At 37.6% G+C, this 20952-nt stretch overlaps 1 protein-coding gene across 1 annotated transcript; it reads left to right on the top strand.

Annotated features, from left to right (window-relative positions):
* The first annotated feature begins 4026 nt into the window (after nt 1–4026).
* Nucleotides 4027–18937, top strand: SFRP4 (secreted frizzled related protein 4). The gene is made up of 6 exons (XM_072412206.1): nt 4027–4948; nt 7064–7144; nt 11988–12053; nt 13982–14180; nt 15214–15277; nt 16078–18937. The coding sequence occupies exons 1-6, from the start codon at nt 4510–4512 to the stop codon at nt 16249–16251; spliced, it is 1023 nt and encodes a 340-aa protein (XP_072268307.1). The 5' UTR covers nt 4027–4509; the 3' UTR covers nt 16252–18937.
* The last annotated feature ends 2015 nt before the right edge of the window (nt 18938–20952 follow it).

Genomic DNA, 20952 nt, shown 5'->3' with positions numbered 1-20952 from the left:
GATGTAGCTATCCCAGAACACTGTGAGTTTCCCCTCCATTTTCACTGCTGAGGCAAAAGGGGGGGGGGGGGGGGGAATACTTGGAGCTATACCAGCCTAAAAGAAGTTCTAACATATGGATTATAGGAATTTTCTTCTACCTCACACTTCTGTTGTGTTGGGAGTTTACAACTGTAAACTGTAATATATGTATTTTAGAATGGTATGAATCAAGTAGAAAAGAGACAGGGATTTTTGGCAGCAAATTAAGGTGTATTTTTCAAAAAAGTACAACATGAGTGACACATATTTCATTACATCAGCGTGAGAAATCAAACATGGTAAAATCACAGTTGGATTGTAAAGGCGTCCCTTGATAGGGATATGCCTTGCTTTCTAAGTATAGAATCGTCTGACTAAGTGTTGCAACAAAGGTACCTAAAGCATACAAATCTCAACCCGACGCGTTTTGCCAGATGGCTTCATCAGGGGATGTGCAAGGAAAGTCAGAGCATTTTTTTGTGAAGATGACACATATGTACAAAAAGGTGGCGTTTTCTCTTGTTGAAGGAGGGGGGGGGGGGTTGTGTTGGTTGCTGCAGTATCTGGATAGAGTGGCCCAAATGAGTTGCATCAAGGTGGTTCCAGTGGTATTCACTAGCAAGTGTGATACCTTGAGCAATTGCCACTGATAGCAAAGGGTATACAGAACGCATGTTTGCCTTTCTCACACTGATGTAATGAAATATGTGTCACTCATGTTGTACTTTTTTGAAAAATACACCTTAATTTGCTGCCAAAAATCCCTGTCTCTTTTCTACTTGATTCATACCTTGACTAATTACAGGATTGGCCAGTATATTTCTTATTATCATAGATAGGGTCCCCTTTTTTGTTCCTTGCGTATGTATTTTAGAATGTCTTTTTACAAAAAATACATCACAATGATTCCTAATTTTATGCTGCATACTTGCTTAAAAAATTGTTTCAATTTTGCATTTAGGCCCTTTTGCACCCATGGCATCCAGATTTGTGGCTGTGGCATAATTCTTCAAATAGCAACTGCACAGCCAACAGACATTTTGGAAGCCGTGCTGCAATCTGCTACAGCCATGTGCAAAAAAATGGCTCTATTCTGCTTCTTTTCACTTGGATGCATCCAGAACACTGTAGCATATAGCAGATCAGAAATGACTGTTAGGGCTTGTCCCCACTATGACTTTGCAACATTTTATTACAAAATTTGGGGACATTTTCTACATGCAACCTAGGGAAAAGATTGTGACAAGTAATGTAAAAGATAATAATAATACAGAAATTATTCAAATAACATGACTGTACTGTCTAATTGGTGTAAGTATTATTTTTATGTAATAAAAAGAAAATAAAAAACTGTGCCGACTTCTCTGATATCAAAACCAGACCCCTCCAGGCATGGAACCTAGCTGGGTATTGGAAGGGGGCAGTGAGTGTGTGAGCATGCTCCTACTTATACCAGAACACCTGAGACCGGCTTGGTCAGAAAAGTAGGGGGCAGTGAGTATGTACCCCACACCTCCAAACATACCAAACCCCTGGGATGAGAAGGAAAGAGCCCCATCTCTACAAACTTCACCCTAATTGTTGGTCTGGTTGGTTCAATGAAGTCATGAAAATTATTTCAAGTTTCCCCATGTTAAATAAATTGAGAAACACCGACATAAAGTCTATAGAAACAGAGGCCAGAGGTAAACTAATGGCTGTGTGGTTGCGAGATTTTAGCAATATGAGATGAACTGTATGATATTTTATTCCTCATCCATCTGGGAAGTTAGTGGTTTGAAGTTTTCTCTCTTGCAGGTGTTTCCTGACAAGGAACTGTGAGTGCTGAGATGTTAACTGTGTAGTCTGGCACTTGTTACTTCCCTGTTGCAAACTATCAATTTTCTTCATTTAAAACCTGGTCATCATTTAAAGCCCAATCATCAAGCTGTTTCAGCAGAGAGCCTGTACATACCCTCATCTGAACAACTCTTTTTGGAAGTTATTCTGTGACATTAGATAAAGAATAGTGCTTGAACATAATTTTGATCCATGAGCGTCTGTGAACTTCTGTCTTCTCTGTGTGTTATATTTACCCAGGAAAACTTTTTAGATCCCCTGTCTCACCAGTTTTGCCCTTGGAACAAAGTCAAGCCTGGCTGCCTAGGGGGTAGCTTCAGGAGCTGGTACAATGCTCCATACTTGGTTTAATATTACACAATGGCAGTACTCTGAAAGAAATACAAGAAAGTGATGAGAAATCCAAATTTTACAGTTGTAACGAGACTAGGAGGGGGATATTTGTTGAGATAACTGTACCTGGGAAGAGAGCTGAGCCTAAACATTTTTGGTGGTATAGAAGAAGGGTGTCCATTTAGTACAGCAGCAAACTGGGCATTGGTATTCAGTATGGTTGAGGCATGACATGACGTAAAGCAGCACAATGGCAATTAAAAACACCCCAGTGCTTGCTCAAGTGATTCTTGTAGATTCTTTAACAGTGAAGACACCATTAGACTGGGGAAACGCCATTAATAAACATGAATCTGATTAAAACAATCTCCCAAGAAGACCTCATTCAACCACCAGCTTACTCATCCTTCCAATAAACATTCACCTTTCTATTGTCCCTCTATCAGTGTGGCAGAGTCACTTCTCTGCCTATGATCACATTGAGCTCTAATGATTACACTGCCTATAAAAATATGTTACAAAAATATGCAGCAGGCATGAAGAATTTTGAGGATCTCCAATCATTAAAACACAAAGCTAAGTTGTTGTGCTATCCAAAGTCTCAAATGCCAAGAGCCATACAGATATGCTATTGCTGGGCAAATTTATATACAGTATGTACCTTCTTGCCATCTCAAAAGATATATAGAGCATTATTTTTTTTTACAATACTGCTCATCTAGTTCATCCTACCTACCATTCCAGTCCTGCAAGTATATGCCATGTGCCCTTCTACTTTGCCTCGATCCCTTCTTTCATTAGCACAGAATTGCCCACTCTTACAAACTTTAACAGCTGTCGTATATTATGTGGGAGCAACCTCGGCCATACACCTGTACCTTAAAAAAAGTGGCAGGAACATCAGGTGAGAATGGAGGCAAAAAGAGCCTGGAAAAGTTCAGACCAGCGGTTAAAAACTTGTATTTACGGGTCCTGGGCACCTAGTGGCAACTGCTAGTCACCTATGGGTAACAGTAACTGATAGGCGTTTGCAAAAGCCTATACATATACATCAATGCGAGGGTTCTGAGTGGCAATTATACCAGAAAATCTCTGAAAGAAAATGAGAAAAAACAAACCCATTTGTTCTTATATTAAATGTGTAAAAGCTTTCGGCATACACAGCCACCTCAAGTTTGGAAAACAATGCAGTAACCATTACATGATATATTTTCTTCTAAAAGTTATATTCATTATTATGATAGGTTTTTATTTTCAGAAATGTTTTGCATTGTACTCTACTTTTGTAAATTGTATTGTATATGTATATAGATGGACAGATATAGATATACAGCTTTGTACAAAAGAGGTCATGTATACTGTAAAGCCTATCTGTGAAGCGTTTATAAAAAATGGAGATGCCAGTAAAAATATTTGCATGACATTCAATATTTCAGAAAATGAATTAGGTTTAAATACCCTAAAATATGCAACATTACAATTATTAGCCTATTAATCACCTAAAAGTTACTAGGAGAATAAAATATGCAACATTGCAATTCACCTGCCTAATAATATACTAAAAGTTGATAACATTAAAATGTGTACCATTGCAATTATTTGTCCATTAATATGCTATACTGTATGTATAAACTGAATTTCATCAAGCCATCCATACCACAGCAGTACGGCCCTCTTGTGGTCAATTGGTAGATCGCAGCCAGTTCACATGTGCTTCTTCTCCCTCCTGTAAAATGAGAAGGGAGGAGAGAACAGATTTTCTTGAAAGTTAAACCCTCTGCTATTATAGGATCTTTTTATTTTTCTAAGCTTTGTTTTGCTCTAATAAGACCTGAAAAGTTGGGAGAAGTAAAAGGCTTTTTTTCCATTGCAGTTCTGGAGAAAATAACATTGAGAGGAGGAGACTTTAATTGGAAATTGAACAGAAATTTAGTGATGTCGCCCTGGGATTAAAGGAATAGAGATGATGTAACTGTGTCTGCCAAGGAGGGAAAAAAATGAATTATGCAGCCATCTAAAAAATAGAAGTGATGCACGTCACTTGTGCTGATGCTATAAAGGTAGTTGAACAATGTCCACTCTTATCTGCAGTGGAGTCTGGGAAGCTGGAGGAAAGAAAGTTCTCAGCCTGTAATCTGCTACTTATAATTTAGCACAAGGAACTTTTTTGGCATTGCTCTTATATGTTCTCATCAAGTTGCCTGTGAGTTGCTCACTTTCACAATTAACCTGGCCAGTGCTACATCTAAGAGTGGGAAAAAGAAAAAGTGCCTTCAGCTAGAGAGGTTTTAGAGCAATTGAAGGCTGATTGCAACCATGCTGCTGGTTACAGTTGTGCTTTGTGCCCTGGTGATGGAGAGGGGAGTACACTCTGCCCCCTGTGAAACTGTCAGGATCCCCATGTGTAAAGACATGCCTTGGAATATTACTAGAATGCCTAACCACCTGCACCACAGTACTCAGGAGAATGCAATACTGGCCATTGAACAGTACCAGGAACTGGTGGAGATCAACTGTAGCCCAGTGCTCAACTTCTTTCTGTGTGCCATGTATGCACCCATCTGCACCTTGGAATTCCTCCATGATCCTATTAAACCTTGCAAGTCAGTGTGCCAGAGAGCCAAGGATGGCTGTGAACCCATTATGAAGAGGTACAACCACAGCTGGCCAGAAAACCTTGCATGTGATGATCTACCTGTGTATGACCGAGGGGTTTGCATTTCGCCTGAAGCCATTGTTACAGACATCCCTGATGGTAATATTTTAATATTTGTGCATTGTACATATTTAGATATTGCATTTCATTTAAATCATTATTGAAAAAATAGGACAGCTGCTGCCCAGACTAACCAAGTAGAATTTAGGTATAATTTGTTAATAGCTTGATTCAGAATAGATGATGTGGGTGACATCTCCCTTTTTCATTACTACTGTTTTTTAATGTTCCCATGTAGATAGGAATCTGGTTAGATGTTTATGGTAGTCCAACAAACACCCTAAAACTTTTAGGCATTTTAAAAAAAAATAACTTTACTTTGGTGGGTAAGTGTGGGTGAGTAGCTTCTAAAAATATTCCGCCTAGGTCATTTAAGCCTCATACTGTGTATTAGCAACAAGCTGAAACTAGCCACAGTTCCTAGAACTGAATTGCAGAGGGAATTTCAAATAAAGAATAAGGATAACAGGTGATACAACATAAGAATAAGTAAGTAAGAATAAGTAAGTAAAGAATTTTAAAAACAGAGGGTCACCATAACAGGTTTACACGAGATCAGCAATGGCAGCCTTAAAGGTGCTCCTATGACAGACCCAGCCTATACCATGTAGCATATTTTTGGCACAAAGCTCCAATGCTGTGTGGACATTAGGTAACCTTGCAGCCCAGAACTAGGAATGCTAAGCAGTGTGTGCTTGTAGTTCTAGACTCACACGCAAATAAGTAATTTGGGTATACTGGTGTAAATTGGCTTATAGCAACTGAGCTAAATTTGGTCTGAACATCTAACCTTTGAAGAACCCACAAAGAGTTTAAACACTGTTTCTCAGACAAAAAAAAAATCAGAGATACTTTCTATTTTCTGCAGTAGTAATGACTTTGTAATCAATTAAAAATATGCACTTTTCACTTGTTCTTACAAAGTTAGAGTAACCATCAACAATTACTCACACAAGGTGCTCTGGCTACTTTGGGGTTTAGTACACATGGACAGTGAAGAGGCACTTTGGTTACTGTTTCCTCACCCTAGGTAATCCCAGCAGCTGGGTTAATGCGTCAAGTAGCATCTTACCCATGGCTGCCCAAAGAGAATGGATAGGGGCAGTGGTGGAAGAAGATGAGGTCATTGACCCACTCCAAAATTTTCTGTTTGAACTAAGCCTTAGTTCATCAAGTCACCATGCAGATCAATGAAGATGTTAGGAATGACCGTTATGCATTTCAGTGAAGGAGAGCAGTGAGTTGTCGCTCGTTCATCTATACTCCCCATGGAACTGAACTGACACTGTGTGTACAGCACTCATTTGTGATCTGTCACCAGAAACTATCATGAAAGAAGATTTCCAATGACAAATATCCCACACATGTACATAACCTTACAGCTTCCAAAAAATAAACATGATATGCAGCAGATTAGATTTTTCAATAACTATTTACTGTCTTACTTTACAGTATTCCATACCTTTACCAGAAAGGTAAAGTTGAATTTTAATATGTTTGTGACTTTTTAGAAACTGGAGCAAAAGCAGAACTATTACCCAAAGCAAAACTTTGTTTCATTTATGAGAAGGGTCCTGAAAAGTTGCTCAGGACAACTGTTCTGCTTTTTTCTAGTTTTCAGGAAATGTTTTTCTTTAAATAAATGTTACACCATTTAGTAATTATCCCTTCAATACAGGCAGCTCTTTATTTTTTTAAAAATAAAAAGGGCTGAGTCAAATTAATAATGTTCTGCAAATTCTAGAACGACAACTTTTGTAAAGTTGCAAGTGTGTGATAATGAGAGGAAATGACTTTAGCACCTGTTTAAATAACTGGAACAGCTAAAAAGGAAATGGTTTGGGCCATGACTTTTTTTGTTTAGTTTGGAAAGCTCAAAGACCAACTAAGAACACACCATGTAATGGGTTCATTTATATAGTTATGCAACTTTATTAAAATAAAAGTGTTATTAAAACAATAATGTAATACAGCCATCAAAAACACAAGTTCCTATGAAAGATTTATTTTAGACTTCTAAAATTATTTATATTGCAGATGTGGAGAAATAGTCTTGTCCAGTTCAAGAGGTGTATTTAAAGACTCAAATTACTCCTGGTGTGTTTGGCATAGTGCAGTTATTTTCATTGGCAACTAATGTCTTGTTCTTTTTAGATATAAAGTGGATGGAGTTTACACAAGATGTCATAGTCCCAGAAAGACCAAGAATGAATCACTGCAAAAGTTTAAATACGGGTAAAGTCTGTATTTTCTTGTGATAAGTGAAACAATACTAGTCATTGTAATCTGTACCACATGTAGTCCTGTCAGATATGCCTAACATAAACCAGTTTATATATGCCATCATGTACCAGTCACCCTTCATTGCAGAAACCTAACTGATAGTGAATCACCATATTGTTGCTTTATAAGAAGAACTTTAAATGAATGAAAAAGCAAGATGTTAAAAGTGTAATAATAAAGGACTGTATATTTTTGGGGCATGTTCAATCTGTATATTAAATGTGTAAACACAAACAAATAATGCGAAATAAGAACTGGAACAGGATTCTTGTTTTATTTAGAAATGTGTTTTGCAGAAATGATAGTTGACACGTTTGCCCTGGGTTCCAACAGCATAAGGGTATCACAGTACATCACAATATTATAATTGATGGTTTTCATACTACACACTTGCACATGTGTAACAAATGTAATCAGGGACTGCTGAGAGAGATAGCGTTTCAATTTGTTGATGGTTGTTAGGGTCAAATCTGTCCCTCATCAACTGCTTGCCAGCATCTGCAACTAGTACCTGCCACATAAAAAGTTGCAGCAACAAAGAAAATGGCAGAGAGAATCAGCAATTTCTATCCACTAAAACAGCAGTTGTCAACCAGTGGTCCGTGAGAAAAATTACCTGGCCAGTGCACCCTCATCTCCTGGGGGGACATGATCAGCGGGGTCTGGAGAAGGACCCCACTGATCATGTCCCCTGTATTAACAAAATTTTGTTGTGTCTACAGCCCTGCGCTACTGTCCCCCCAGGATGTTTAGCAAGCTGGTCTGAGCCTGCGATGGCAGAGTGTGTGGGTTCTGGCATCATGACGTTATTGGGGGAAGTTTCTTCCCCTTTGGGTGACACACGACCCCCCGCACATGCGCGGAATTAAAAATTATGAATGTAGTGCTCAGTGAGGTCGGAAACATTGGCAACCACTGCACTAAATAAAAAATTTAAATCAGTGGCTTGGAATATTATTTGTTCACTACTGTATACTGTAATACCATGGAACCGTGTTATCATAAAGGAAAAATTCTATACAGTTGCAACTCTACCTTTAACTAGCTGTGTCCAGATGCTAGACCAATTATATTCTCCCAAGAAACAGTTATGATATCTAGAGCTGATATACTAGTTTAAAAGTTGTCCCCAATGCTATTTTGTGATCATTTGTGCCAAATCAGTAAGTAATGACATTTTACATCTGTTTTAGTGCCTTTCTCATGGTGGGTAGCCATTCTCCATAAAACATAACAGCGCTGTCAGTAATGCACTTGTTTCTTTTATGCTTACTTTTTGTGTGTTTGAGCATATGTACTAGGTCTTGTGTAGGATATTGTGAATAACAATGATTATCCCTGATAAACATGGTTTTACTAGGTTTTAAATCAGATCAAATATTTGGTTCTGATTGGTAGGTGTAAGGGAAAAAGAGTTCCAAGAAACACATAAACATTTCAGACCATATTTAATGCTGACAGCTGGTAAAAATACTTTAACCCACACCCACATTTTCTGTGATCAAATAAGACTTGTATGTGTTTTTTATATACACTGCGATATGTATAGTCCAGTGTTTGCTAACCTGACAAAAAAAAATCATGCTTATCTCCCCTCACCGTGTCACACTGCTTGACAGCTTGCCTTGGCTATGTACACACTTCAGAGGAACCTTGCCCGGCACGAATTGTTCTTCTTGGATGACAATTTGACATGTGTACGGAACGATTGCCCAGGGTCCTTCATGGGTCCATCAAGATGGATCCATGAACGACCAATAAGGGAATGACCAACCACTATTCTGTGTTGTCAGTCTGTAATGTCAGTAAAGACTACAAGTAGTTGTGCCATTACAGGCATGTTCCAGCAATATTGCTAGTAGGAAGCTAACTCAAGTATTATTGTATATCCACTACTAAGGCTTAGTTTACACAGACTGTTTCCCCAGTGTTTAACTTGAGGCTTTTAAAGCCCATGTTCAAAATCCCTATGCATTGCAATAGGTTAATCTACACCAGGACGTTTCCCTGAGGCACGTTTATGACATTTATTTTAAACGTTGCTTGCAATGTTTAAAAAACTAAAACACTGAGTTAACGCAGGAAAACGCTTCCCTTGATTTCAATGAGCCGTTTTCCTGCATTTTTGAGCACCTAAGATGCAAATTAGTTAAAAAACAAAGCTTTGTAAGGTTGGGGAACGTTTTGTTTTAGGATAGCTCAGGTAAGAAGGTCTCATAATGGGAAATACAAATCCTTACATTTAGTATTTATTTTTCATAATAGAATGTAAATATTGAAATTATTATACAGTATTTTTTATTTTAGATGTTTATATTTAGTAAAACTACATGTGGATAAAGGATTTGTTTCTAGATTTCAAAAAGTTAGTTTGTTTTTAGGCATGGTGTTTTTTTCTTGAGTGATGTTCTATGAGTTTTTTTTTTGTACCTATATACTTTCAGAAGTTTACAAGGGATTTGCACTGAACCCACCTTAGACTGGAAATATTTCTTTAACTCTGAATATAGGACTTATGAGCGCTAAAAAGCAGTTTTTTTACTTTATTGCATTGGATTTTTTATACCCAGATCCTAACAGAGAAACAAGTTGACTGGAGCATGAACAGGTGGCAGTGTAAATCAATGTATTTGATATGAAAGGAAGTATGTCTGGTGTAATATATGAAAAATAATTCAGCAATCCAACCTGGAAAAGGATTTCTGAGGTTTGGATTGGAAGCTTTACTTCTTTTCAGAGGAAGGCTGAATGAGCCAAAAGTCTTTGAAGTTATATTGACATAGACGTTTGTGAAATTGCCTTGGCTTATAGATGACAGCCTGTTGGTACTGGTGGTTTTCCATTTCAATTTTCACCCAACATGGAAAGAACACCTTCCCATAATCAGGGGAATTGCAGTGGAGTCTATCCAATCTCCTCATTAGTTTTCTCTGGGAGGTATTGCTTGTTCTCTGGAACATATAAATTCTACCTTTACTACCTTTATTACCTTTGTGGTCAAAAATAGTAGATGTAGCCCTTAAAGGGGGTATTTAATTTACTGAACCAATCTTCAACTTTTGTTCCATGGTGAATGGGAGTTGCATCACCCAAGAGATGACAGACTTTGCAACCATCTCAGGGCTAGAGGGAACACTGTGTGTGCCAAAATGTGCAAATATGCTCAGCACTTGCATCAGAAGCAGATTTACTGTATAAAAGATGGTGCGTTGTGCAAGTAATTTAGGTATCGGAGTTTGACCCGATATCAACATCATGTAGTTCCCTGTACGGCAGTATTCAGACTGGGAGGGCCGGGCAGCACAAGGATAAAGTGTACTTCAGTGCAAGAAGCTGCAGATCTGTTTGTAGTTTCTCTTTGACTGTCATGAAGTGTGCCTAATAAGCAAGGGAAAGGACCAGATTTGCAAATGACAGTGTGAAAAAGAAAAACAAGGTTTCCTGTCCATCCCAACAGCTCTGACCTAAGTATCAGAGCTACATCTGAGGACTAGATCTACAAAACTAAATAAAAAAATATCTAGTGACACCGTATGCCATGCCAAAAATCACCATTATGTTGGAGAGACTGTGGTGTACAAGGGACTATGTCCCATATATGGTGGTTCTCTCCTATTATTCAAGCATATTGGCTCAAGGTGTCAACTATTGTTGAACAGGTATAACTCTGGACTTCACTCCATGGAGTTTTCTTTTCCACTGTTCCAATTTGCCCATGAGTACCTATAAATCCTCGATAATTTCTTTTCTCTTAAATGCTGCCAAAGTCATGATCCTCTGTTGTTGGAAAGACCCCAAGGAACCACCTTTGAGTGGATGGTTCAGGAAGGTGGATGAGCTATGCTCTCAGAGGAAGGCTACCATGATATATTTGACAAGGCGGCAAAGCTCACTTACACATGGGCGCACTGGATAATATTCAGGGACAGGGACTTAAATGAGATGTATGTGACGATGGTCATTCAATATGTGTTTTATAGGTCAATATGGTGACACATCCAGTATCCTAATGCACTGCAACGCATTGCATTGTGTTACATGATCTGCTGATCTGTTTAATGGATCATTTGACCAAGGGTTTCAAGCGACTAATACATTTTTAGAAGGATTATTACCACTATCTGTACATTGTTTTGATACATCATTGTCCCCTCCTGTTTTTGTTCCCCCTATACCTGTGTCCCTTTTTTATGTGTTTTCATGTTTCTATTTCATTACAATTTTACAATATTTGATTTGTAATATCTTAAATGTAGAATTATTTTAGATCTAAAGTTACTGTAACATAACTGAAATGAATAGGTAGGGGGGAATGGTATACCACATATTTTAGTGTTTTCATTGTTGTTTACAAGGCCATTGGACAGCTACCTGCTGGTATTGAATTAAAATTGATTGTTTCTCAATTGTGGTCCTACATTGTCAGCTTGTTGAAGGTTGCCCTGGTAGGGACTACATATGATCATGCCAACATACATTGGAAAACCATGGTCCACTGGTAACAAATCATAAGGTCCTAACTGAGCAGAATAAGTAGTCAGAGTCTGAGCATTTACATAGGAGAAGGCTGAAAGGGTCTAGGAAAGATCACAATTCCTGTGAATAAAAAAGTAATGAAAAGAGAATTTTTAGGGGAAAAAATGCCATTTGGTTATGACATTTACTAAATGCCAACCAATTAGGTTTTTATTCAGCTACAGTTGTGACACATCAGAAATTAATTCTGTAAAGTTAGAGATAGGTGTGCACTTAGCTTGTATTTTTGTCATATTGGTTTTTTTTCTCTCTTTTACAGATCGTTGCAAATGCAAAACAATTAAGCCAACTCTAAACATGTATTTGGCAAAAAACTACAGCTATGGTAAGTGAATTATACCATATAAAAATATGGCATAGAACAAAGACAAATCTTCTTAAGGGATACTATTTCAAACACATAAACAAGACAAACACAGAGTATATTAGAAACAGATACTTTCCTGCATGAATTTATGTGAAAACATTTAATGATTCCTGGATTTTTTTTCCATATTGTGCAACAATATTTCCTTTTGGATCTTACCCCTTTGTGTACTTTTTTCCTTGATCAGTAGGTAAATGACATATTTGGAATTTTCGTTGATTTGAGCACATTAAAAGGTACATCCTCTTGTAGCTATTTTGCAATTTATGATGCACAGTACAATGCATTGAACCCTATTTAATAGACAGAGATTAATTTCAATAGAAGCAATTTGAAAAATGTGACCATTATAGTAAGAAACATAGTACAGTATTGCTCCTAACCAACCACCAGTGGCTTTTCTCTCAGAACAATCAGCATAAGGATCTTTTCTAAAATTAGTCTGGGCGTGAACTACTTTAAGTTGATCTCTTTTGTTCTGTTAAAAGAAAGAAAAATAATGCAGTTAACGCGTTCAAGGTTTGATAAGCTGCAGTGTATTAAATGTTTGTAATTAGGTTTTCAATATGTCTTAATCACAGGAAGTATACACTACTTCTGAGTGTTCTCTTCCTCAAAAGGACAAACCACTAAGGTATACTAGAAATACTATTATAGCCACTAAGAAAAAAAAATAAATAAATAAATAAATAAAACCGAAAGTGCCCACAAATACTTATGTACGAACCCTTATAGAAGTGCCTTATTTCTTCATACTACAAAAGCTGATGATCATCCAAGAACAATGCTTACAAAGTGAGAAGAGTAAAAGGTTGATTATTTTCAATATGTTTGGCTTCAGAGGCACTTACTGTATTTGATGGATGCCTTAGGGGTGTTATCAAGAAGAACCACACAAGTATCCTTTGGTATTCACACATGTAGTATTTTTTTTCTTCTGTGCTTCATCTCTAACAGCTGAAATCTTCTCCTGGTCTTTTGTTTGGGTTGAGTGTCTCTAGGGTCTTTTATTGGGCATTTAATAATCACGCAACATCTTTGTGTCTGGAGTTACATTGTCCTGGCACCAGAGCTTTATTCTGGACATATTAAAGATTTGGAAAGAAAATAGTCTGGGAAAATGAATTCACAGCAGCCATCAAAATCTAACAATATATAATACATGCAGGGTTAATGAGAGGAAAAATTAACCTCTTAAGAAAAACAAAACTTCTAGAACTGGAAAAAATTAAGAAACAATTGTCAATGAGGCAAAATGCATGATGTTTTAAGTGTAAATCTGAAAATGTTAACTCTTGTGCAAAAAATGTCATGCCAAGCTAAAAATTTGTTTGACTCTAGAGTGGCAATCCAAAGGGAAATTTACTTACTCTGTCACACATGTAGAATTTTTTCAGACAATATCCTCTACTTCAGCCTTTCTTCGCCTTAATACCATGGGGGAACCTTAAATAAACTTTCAGTTCTTCAGGAAACCCCTTCTATATTTACTATTTACAGCTCACAGTGTGATGGTCACTGAAAAAAATGACTTTTACATTGCTAGCCAGTGGGAAGAATGCCACCCTTACCATAGCCAAAAAAATAATTAAGAGGCACAAAAAGTCGTAGCAACTTCTAGAGGAACCCTGGTTGAGAAAGACTGGTCTAGCTGGTCAAGCTGACATTAAATTACAGAAAGAGGAAAGAGGCTTTTGTATGACAATGACCCAGGTTCAACAGCTTGGATTTTCAATATAGCCTCAATTTTTTATAATCTATTTGCTTATATCACAAAATGTTGTATAATATATATTCTGCCTTTGGACAATCGTAAATGTTTTGCAATAATTTTTATAGTAAATACATCTGAATTATATTTAATTTAACTTTTTTTTTTTTTTGAGTGATCCATGCAAAAGTTAAAAGTGTTACAAGAAGCAACTGCAACGAGGTAACTACAGTGGTAGAAGTTAAAGAAACACTGAAGTCATTAACAGCAATTCCCCGGTCCCAGGTTCCTCTTATTACAAACTCTTCCTGTCAGTGTCCACAGTTATTCCCTAATCAAGATGTGCTCATCATGTGCTACCAGTGGCGTTCAAGGTAAATATTAAACATCTTTCAGAATTGTATATATTTTATTTGTGTTATGTCCCTGACCTTCCATAGATGAAGGTTTTTCTTGAAATCTTGTTCTTCAAGAGGATCATTTTTTTAGAGAACTTGATTAAAATGGTACATGCCACATATTTAACAATTGTCACCTTACCTTGATTTATTTGTATGCATGGTATTAGCATTTTATATGCATAAAAATGAATAAATCAGGATTTTAAATTGTAATCATATATCAGAAACTAAAAAAAACCCAAGAACTTTGGATTTTGAAAAAACAAATAATAAAGGTTAAATTCTTCAAAGGGTGCATAACACAAGTATATAGGAATAACCTAGCTACACAATACATATACCCCGATACCTCCTTAACCAGACCATCAAATTTATCATCATCACTTTTCATAAAAAGTACCAGTATGACTTCAAAGATGTAAGTAGCCTTATTTATATATAAATAGTTAGGAACAGAGCAGCTATAGAAACTCATATTGATTTTTACCATATTTATTTATATCAAAACATCAAATTGTGCCAGCTTTTTGTTGTTGTGCAATCACACCACAAATTACCATACAGGTATTCAAATGGTTAAGTTGTCTTACATATCAAATTGATTTTTTCATTTTGGTTTAAGATTTAAAAACTTAGAGGATCTGGTATTAATATATATTTTTTTAACTATTCAAACATATAGTACGTCATTTAATGTTAATGTTTCAAAGGAATATAGAATGATGGCTTAGGTACATGGCATGGCATGGTAGATTACAGTCATTCTCCCATGCCCATCAGATTTCTTGTTGTAGTTAGTAAATTACCTGCATGTGTGAAAAAGATCATGTCACAGCCATACCCATCTCGATTTTTTTTCTTTCCTTAAAAAATATACAGTAAAAGGTAGTAAATAATATTACATATTCATAAGACTGCAAATGATAGAAGCCACACATTCTCATTCTGGTTTGCAGATCAGACAACTGCATCATATATCAAATTGTTTGTTTGTTTTTGTTTCTAGGATGATGCTTCTAGATGGTTGTTTAGTAGAGAATTGGAAGGACCAACTAAACAAAAGGTTCAAGGTAATGTATGCAAAAAAAGTTTTTGTAACTAGGCTTTTTAGTACTTGGTGTTTAAGGAGACTCTGTCTTGCATTCTAAAAACAATTCAACACTTAAAGCGTACTTAAACTCAGAAATTTCACTTTACATAAAGGGGAGACAACCCTTTTATGTAAGGTAAAAATTCTGTTTGTATTTTTTTGGAACAAAAAAGGGGGGCAGCACTGCCCCCTAATTCTCGATCACCTAGGTGATTGAGAATGAATGGGAGCACAAAGCCTCCTGGGATACCTATGTCATGCATCCCGGGAGGCTCTTGGATGCCTTTTCGGAAAAAGGGGGACAAAATTGCCGATCTCACGCATGCAAGTTTTTTCCCAACCTACATCACCCGATCTCACGCCTGGGTTGGGTGACGTAGGAATAAGAACCAGGAAAAAAATACAAAGATGGCGGCGCCGGGCGCGCCGGCTCGGAGACGGATACCGGGACGATGCAGGACCCGATGGAAGACACCTCCGGACCGATCGACTGCGCTGCAGGATTGAAGGTAAGTGTTTTTTTTGGGGGGCATTTTTCAGTTTACTTTCTCATTAACAGACTTCTCTTCTTCTCTTCTCTTCTTCCCAGCTAATGGGCACATCTCCCCACAGCAAAAAGTTTTGTTTTTGTTTTTTTTATTGGCTTTCCTTCTGCTGGCTCCCGCAGCCTTTTTACTGATTGAGTAAAGTTTAGAAAATTGAGTAGTAGTACGCTGTAGTCCATAAAATGATAATTATCCTTTATCACAAAGTTATATTGACAATGTTATTCTTTTTAAGAGATGGGAACAGACTTTACAAGAGAAGACAGCACAGGAGAAGATAAAAAATGCAAGTCGCACAGGTCGCAGTGGGCCAGCAAGGACAAGCCAGAAAAACCCTCCCAACCCTCCTCCGGCATTGTCCAAGAAGAATGTTAAGACCAAGAAAGACCAAAAAGAAAAGAGGGCATAAAATGAGCTGTTTTCCCACTGAATGACATTTCCAATGCATGATGAGAGTCACTAGCTGGCTTCAGTGGCAAAACATATTATTCTCAAACTCATCCACTTGGAAACGTGACTTTTACTTGCTGCACTTTACTTAGCTTTTTTGTTTTGGTTATTTTTTTTACATGTTGACCCATACAAACCACAAAATTAAGGTTTGTATAAAAAAGAAATAGATACTGGTTACAGCAAGTCAGTTTGGTGGCCAGGGTGCAAGATTGTCCATAGTTTAATTTCATATTACTCTGTGCAAGACTCCTATGTGGAGTGAATGCATTTATTGCACTTCTGTCTTGTTCTGATAAACAAGCATTTTCCTCTGTTCACACATCACATTACATTTCCATTTTAATAATGTTTTACATCAGACTGGACTCTGTTGTTTAGAAAATAATGTGTATTACTTTTTTGAATTATGGTGGGCAGTTTGGACATATAGTTTTACAAAAAACCCATGAGATGGCAGATTGTCATTTGGTAAGAACCCATGGATAATAGTTTTTTTTTTCTGGTTGATTATCACGTACACATGCACCCTCGTAGCTTTTAGGAAATCAGCTACATTTTTGCTCTTTTGGTATTAAAAGACATATTGCATAACTAATTTTACTTTACTGACAAGCTCCTTGGCTGTGATCTACCAATATTTCATGTGTTGTTGAAGTTTATGTCCAGTTAATATTTTGTTTTTTAATTTGGATATTGTGGGTAAGGGTTATTACCTTGTTTGGTTGTTACTGATTTACTGCTGGGTCTATTTTATGGGGATTTCCCCCTAACTTGTTTGATTGTGATCACTAGATAAGAGATAGGGGACTATCTGCAAGAGGATGAATCCATATAATCCAAACTATGAACAGCTTAATGCAGTGAAAAAACCATGGTTGACACTGTCATATCAACCAAAATAATGCTGTAGCTTCCCCAGTACAGAAAAGTTATGCAAAACACAGGGACATTTTTGAGCCGCAAAGAACCCTTCATCACTACCTCGATAAAAAGGTTCTTAGCTTTACAAGGTTGTGGTAATAAATGTCAGTTTCTTCATTTTCCAAATGGTTGGTGGGCACAAAAGCACAACAACAAACAACTCCCTTCAGACAGTTCTCTGACCGTTATCTAAACAGGCATTGTAGACAAACTATTTTTAGGAGAACGAGAAGGATGTAAAACAGAAGGAGGCTGGGTTAGGTTTTTTTCCCATGTTCATACAGTACCATCATCACTGCTTTAAAAAATATATACTGGAAAGTTCACAGACATTTCTAAGAAAAAAAAGACATACAAATGCGCACTGTAGGGTCATTTATGTTGCATGTATATTCGGAATATTCCTGAACGAGGAAATGTCAGCAACTGGACAAAACCCACATTAACATAGGTTGAACATGCAAACTCCAGTCAGACAGTCTCTGAACCCTATTAATGGAAGAGAAAAGTATAAGTTAAAGAAAAGTTTGTAAGTTTAATTAATGTTAATTTCATGGTGCAGTAAACACAAATCAGTTTTTCTTTCAATGCACTCATGATTAATAGTGATTATGAAAAATTGATACATTTATCTCAAGGTTTTTGTTATTCAAATCCTTACATTGTCATAAGAACTCCATGCTGAGTTGTTAACAAAACAAAAATCACCTCATCTGAATATTTAAAAAGGTTACATTACTGTGTATCAGTGCACATGTTCGGATATTTGCAAAAACCATTCTAAACCTACAGCTTAAAGCAAACACCTTTTGGTGGATCTTGTAAGGTTAGACAATTTACACCATATTACTTACTGCACTTAATAAAACCCTTTTACAACATCAATATCTAATCAACCTTCCATTTAAAATGCAGGAGGAGGCGTGAAAGCCCAAGTGATATAGAAACTGGTAAGCAACCCAGTCCACCAGCTTCCTTGTATAACCAAATATAGCTTCGGATGGGTGGTTCTTTTTAAAACAGCCACTGACATTGTATTAAACCAGAATAGGAAAACTCCGGCCTTTTGGCCAGATATGGCCTAGCCAGCAGTCCATTCCCGGCCTAATGCCCCCCTGGTCGATCTGGCCTAATCCCGGCCGGCAGGGGTCGGCAACCCGCGGCTCTTGAGCCTCCTTGTTATGCCTCCCTGCTCTATTTACCACTGCCGGCGTTAACACTTCCGAGGCCGGGGTAAGGGGACACTCCCTCTCCTCTGTATGCATTGCGGAGGAGAGGGATTTCTTGACCTCCTAAAATGGCCTAGTAGCCAAAAAAGTTTGCTGACCCCTGTATCAAACAAAGTTATCTGTAGAAAATAAAAAACATCTGTTTGTCTATGTCATCTTTTTTTTTAACCTAGAAAAATGACAGCCAAAGTCTGATTGCTCACTACTCATAAATGTGCAATGTTTACAAATACGGGCGAATTCATTTTAGAAAAAGTTTTTATACTATTTTGACAATTTACATTATTATGATATTTAATGCACTTTGTAAGCTGATCCTTGAAAGTATTGAGATTACCATGACAAAGCTTTATAATGGCAATATGCAGGTCTTAGTACCAGACTGACTTGGAATTTAGTTTTGCTGCAAACTAAAAGTAACTATAAACTGTATGTTTATTCATTACATGGCAAAATGATTTTTCAAAATAAATCACCTTTCATATTGAGCTAGTCATTTTGCAATGTTTTCTCCTTCACTCCTTCGCATCCACTAGCCTAAAAGGCTCTAAGATCCACCACAGCACCAGTTGCACATCAGAATCATTTCCGCTTTCCTGGGGGCCAACATTCCAATGAAGGCTACTGACACCAAAAAGACGATGCATGATACCACCTGAGGAGCCCCATATTTTGTTACCATTCTATTATTCCACAGATCCCAAAGTACCCTCTAACTCACCAAGTTGCCCTGAAAAAAAATTGCATTTTTCCAATCATGTTTATGTAGTGGAAAATAGGGGAGAGCAGGTAGGACACTTTTCTCCTCCACACTTCTGTAAATATCTCCCTCTGACCCCCTCCTGCTCCTATTTTGCCTCTTTGTCTCCCCACACCTTATGCCTTCTTACCCCTCTTTAGTACACATTATTCCTACCATTTTACTTCTCTGCCCCTCTTTCTCCTTCCTGTCTTCATCTCATTTCTCCTTTTCTTACTCCTCCTTTCTACCTCTTATTTCCCTTCTCCCTCTTATTTTCTGTCTCTCTGCATCGCTACATCTCATCCTTTCTTTTTTCTTCTCCTTTGATACTGCTCTAACACCCTCTACTCCTGCTTCTTTCTACTTTTCTGTGTCCACACATCTCATCCCTTCTTTTTTTTCATTTTTCTCTAACTGTGTCTGTGTCCTCCTCCATCTCATACTTTCTGTTTTTTCCTCATTTTGACCCCTATTTCTCTCCTCCTTATACTTCCCCTCTCTGTTCTATCTCCTTGCCCTCTTTTCCACTCCTCCCCCTGCTCCTTCTCTCCCTTCCTCCTCCACCTTCTTATCATCCCTACTTATCCTCTCCCTTTCTCTACCCTCCTCATCCTCCCATCTCCTTCTCCTCTTTTCTACCTTTTCTAACCTGTTTACACACACTCATACATATATACACATATAACCACTCCCCCTTGTTTCATTTTCTCCATCCTCTATCCTATAATCCTTTTTGCCTCTTCCCTTTTCCTTCCACCCTCTGCCTCTTAATCTGCCCACCCCCCTCTTCATCATCTCTTCTTTGGTTCTCTCCATTGCAACCAAAGTGACACCTGTTCCTTTGTTTGTGAAATTAGGATATGGAAGATGTTTACCAGATTCATAGTGGGTAGCCCTCCCCACATCCTGCTACTACTTCAATATATCATTCCAATCCCTTTCACCCTCCTCTACCTTTCTGCACCCACGTTTATGCCCATTTCTTCACCTTTCTACCCCTCTTCCTTTCCCTTCCCTCCTCTCATCTGCCCCCCCCCCCCCCTTTTTCAGTGCTACTCAATCTTCCTCTTCCCTTATCCCTTCTGTTAGCACAGCTGTACAAGAGATCCTCTCACATGATCACCGATTTATCAAGCAAAATCGGAAGTTCCGCATCAGACCCATCCAACCTATTTATCAAAGAATTTTCAGCTGCCGAGAATATGCTAGCATATTCTCCTGACAGTTATCAACTGAAATGATCTGGCACTTTGAGGTGCGCATCCCCGGCAGCTTGAAACTAGTGAGCTTGTATTAAAAGTAATTCTTTCCCCAACAAATCACTCTTTCAAATGGCACACATCTTCCAGTTAGCCCTAAATAAAAAGGTTTGATGTGTTCAAATGTTTCAAACATATATATTAGCTTAGAAATAAGCATATTTTTATATGACCTAATGTTTTCAGATTCTGATAGAGTTAACTGATTTCAGCTTAGGATGCCTGGTGAGACCTCACTTTTGCCAGGGGACTAGATCAGTGTTTCCTAACCTTAGTGTCATGGCACATATTTTACATTAGAAAAATCCCACGGAACGCCACTAAACAAAAATGTCAGACAGGTTAATTAGCTACCTGCTGCCATCTAGTGGAAGAGTAGTTCTGCCCATCACTATACGTCGCTGGTATAGATAAAATGAAAACAAATTATTTGCAGTAAATAAATAATTTTCAGACCAATAAACAGAAATTGGATAATTTCCCACGGTACACCTGAAGATCTCTCA

This window comes from Pyxicephalus adspersus, chromosome 5 (assembly GCF_032062135.1).
Source record: "Pyxicephalus adspersus chromosome 5, UCB_Pads_2.0, whole genome shotgun sequence".
Taxonomy (NCBI): Eukaryota; Metazoa; Chordata; class Amphibia; order Anura; family Pyxicephalidae; genus Pyxicephalus; species Pyxicephalus adspersus.
Note: the sequence above shows the minus strand (reverse complement) of the source record. Positions and strands in the feature narration are given on the sequence as shown.

Bases quoted from the DNA above. Each gene is read 5' to 3' on its own strand.
- SFRP4 (XM_072412206.1), top strand. From the start codon at position 4,510: ATGCTGCTGGTTACAGTTGTGCTTTGTGCCCTGGTGATGGAGAGGGGA. The intron at 4,949-7,063 runs GTAATATTTTAA...TGTTCTTTTTAG, and splicing joins TGTTACAGACATCCCTGATG to ATATAAAGTGGATGGAGTTT. The intron at 12,054-13,981 runs GTAAGTGAATTA...TTTTTTTTTGAG, and splicing joins GGCAAAAAACTACAGCTATG to TGATCCATGCAAAAGTTAAA.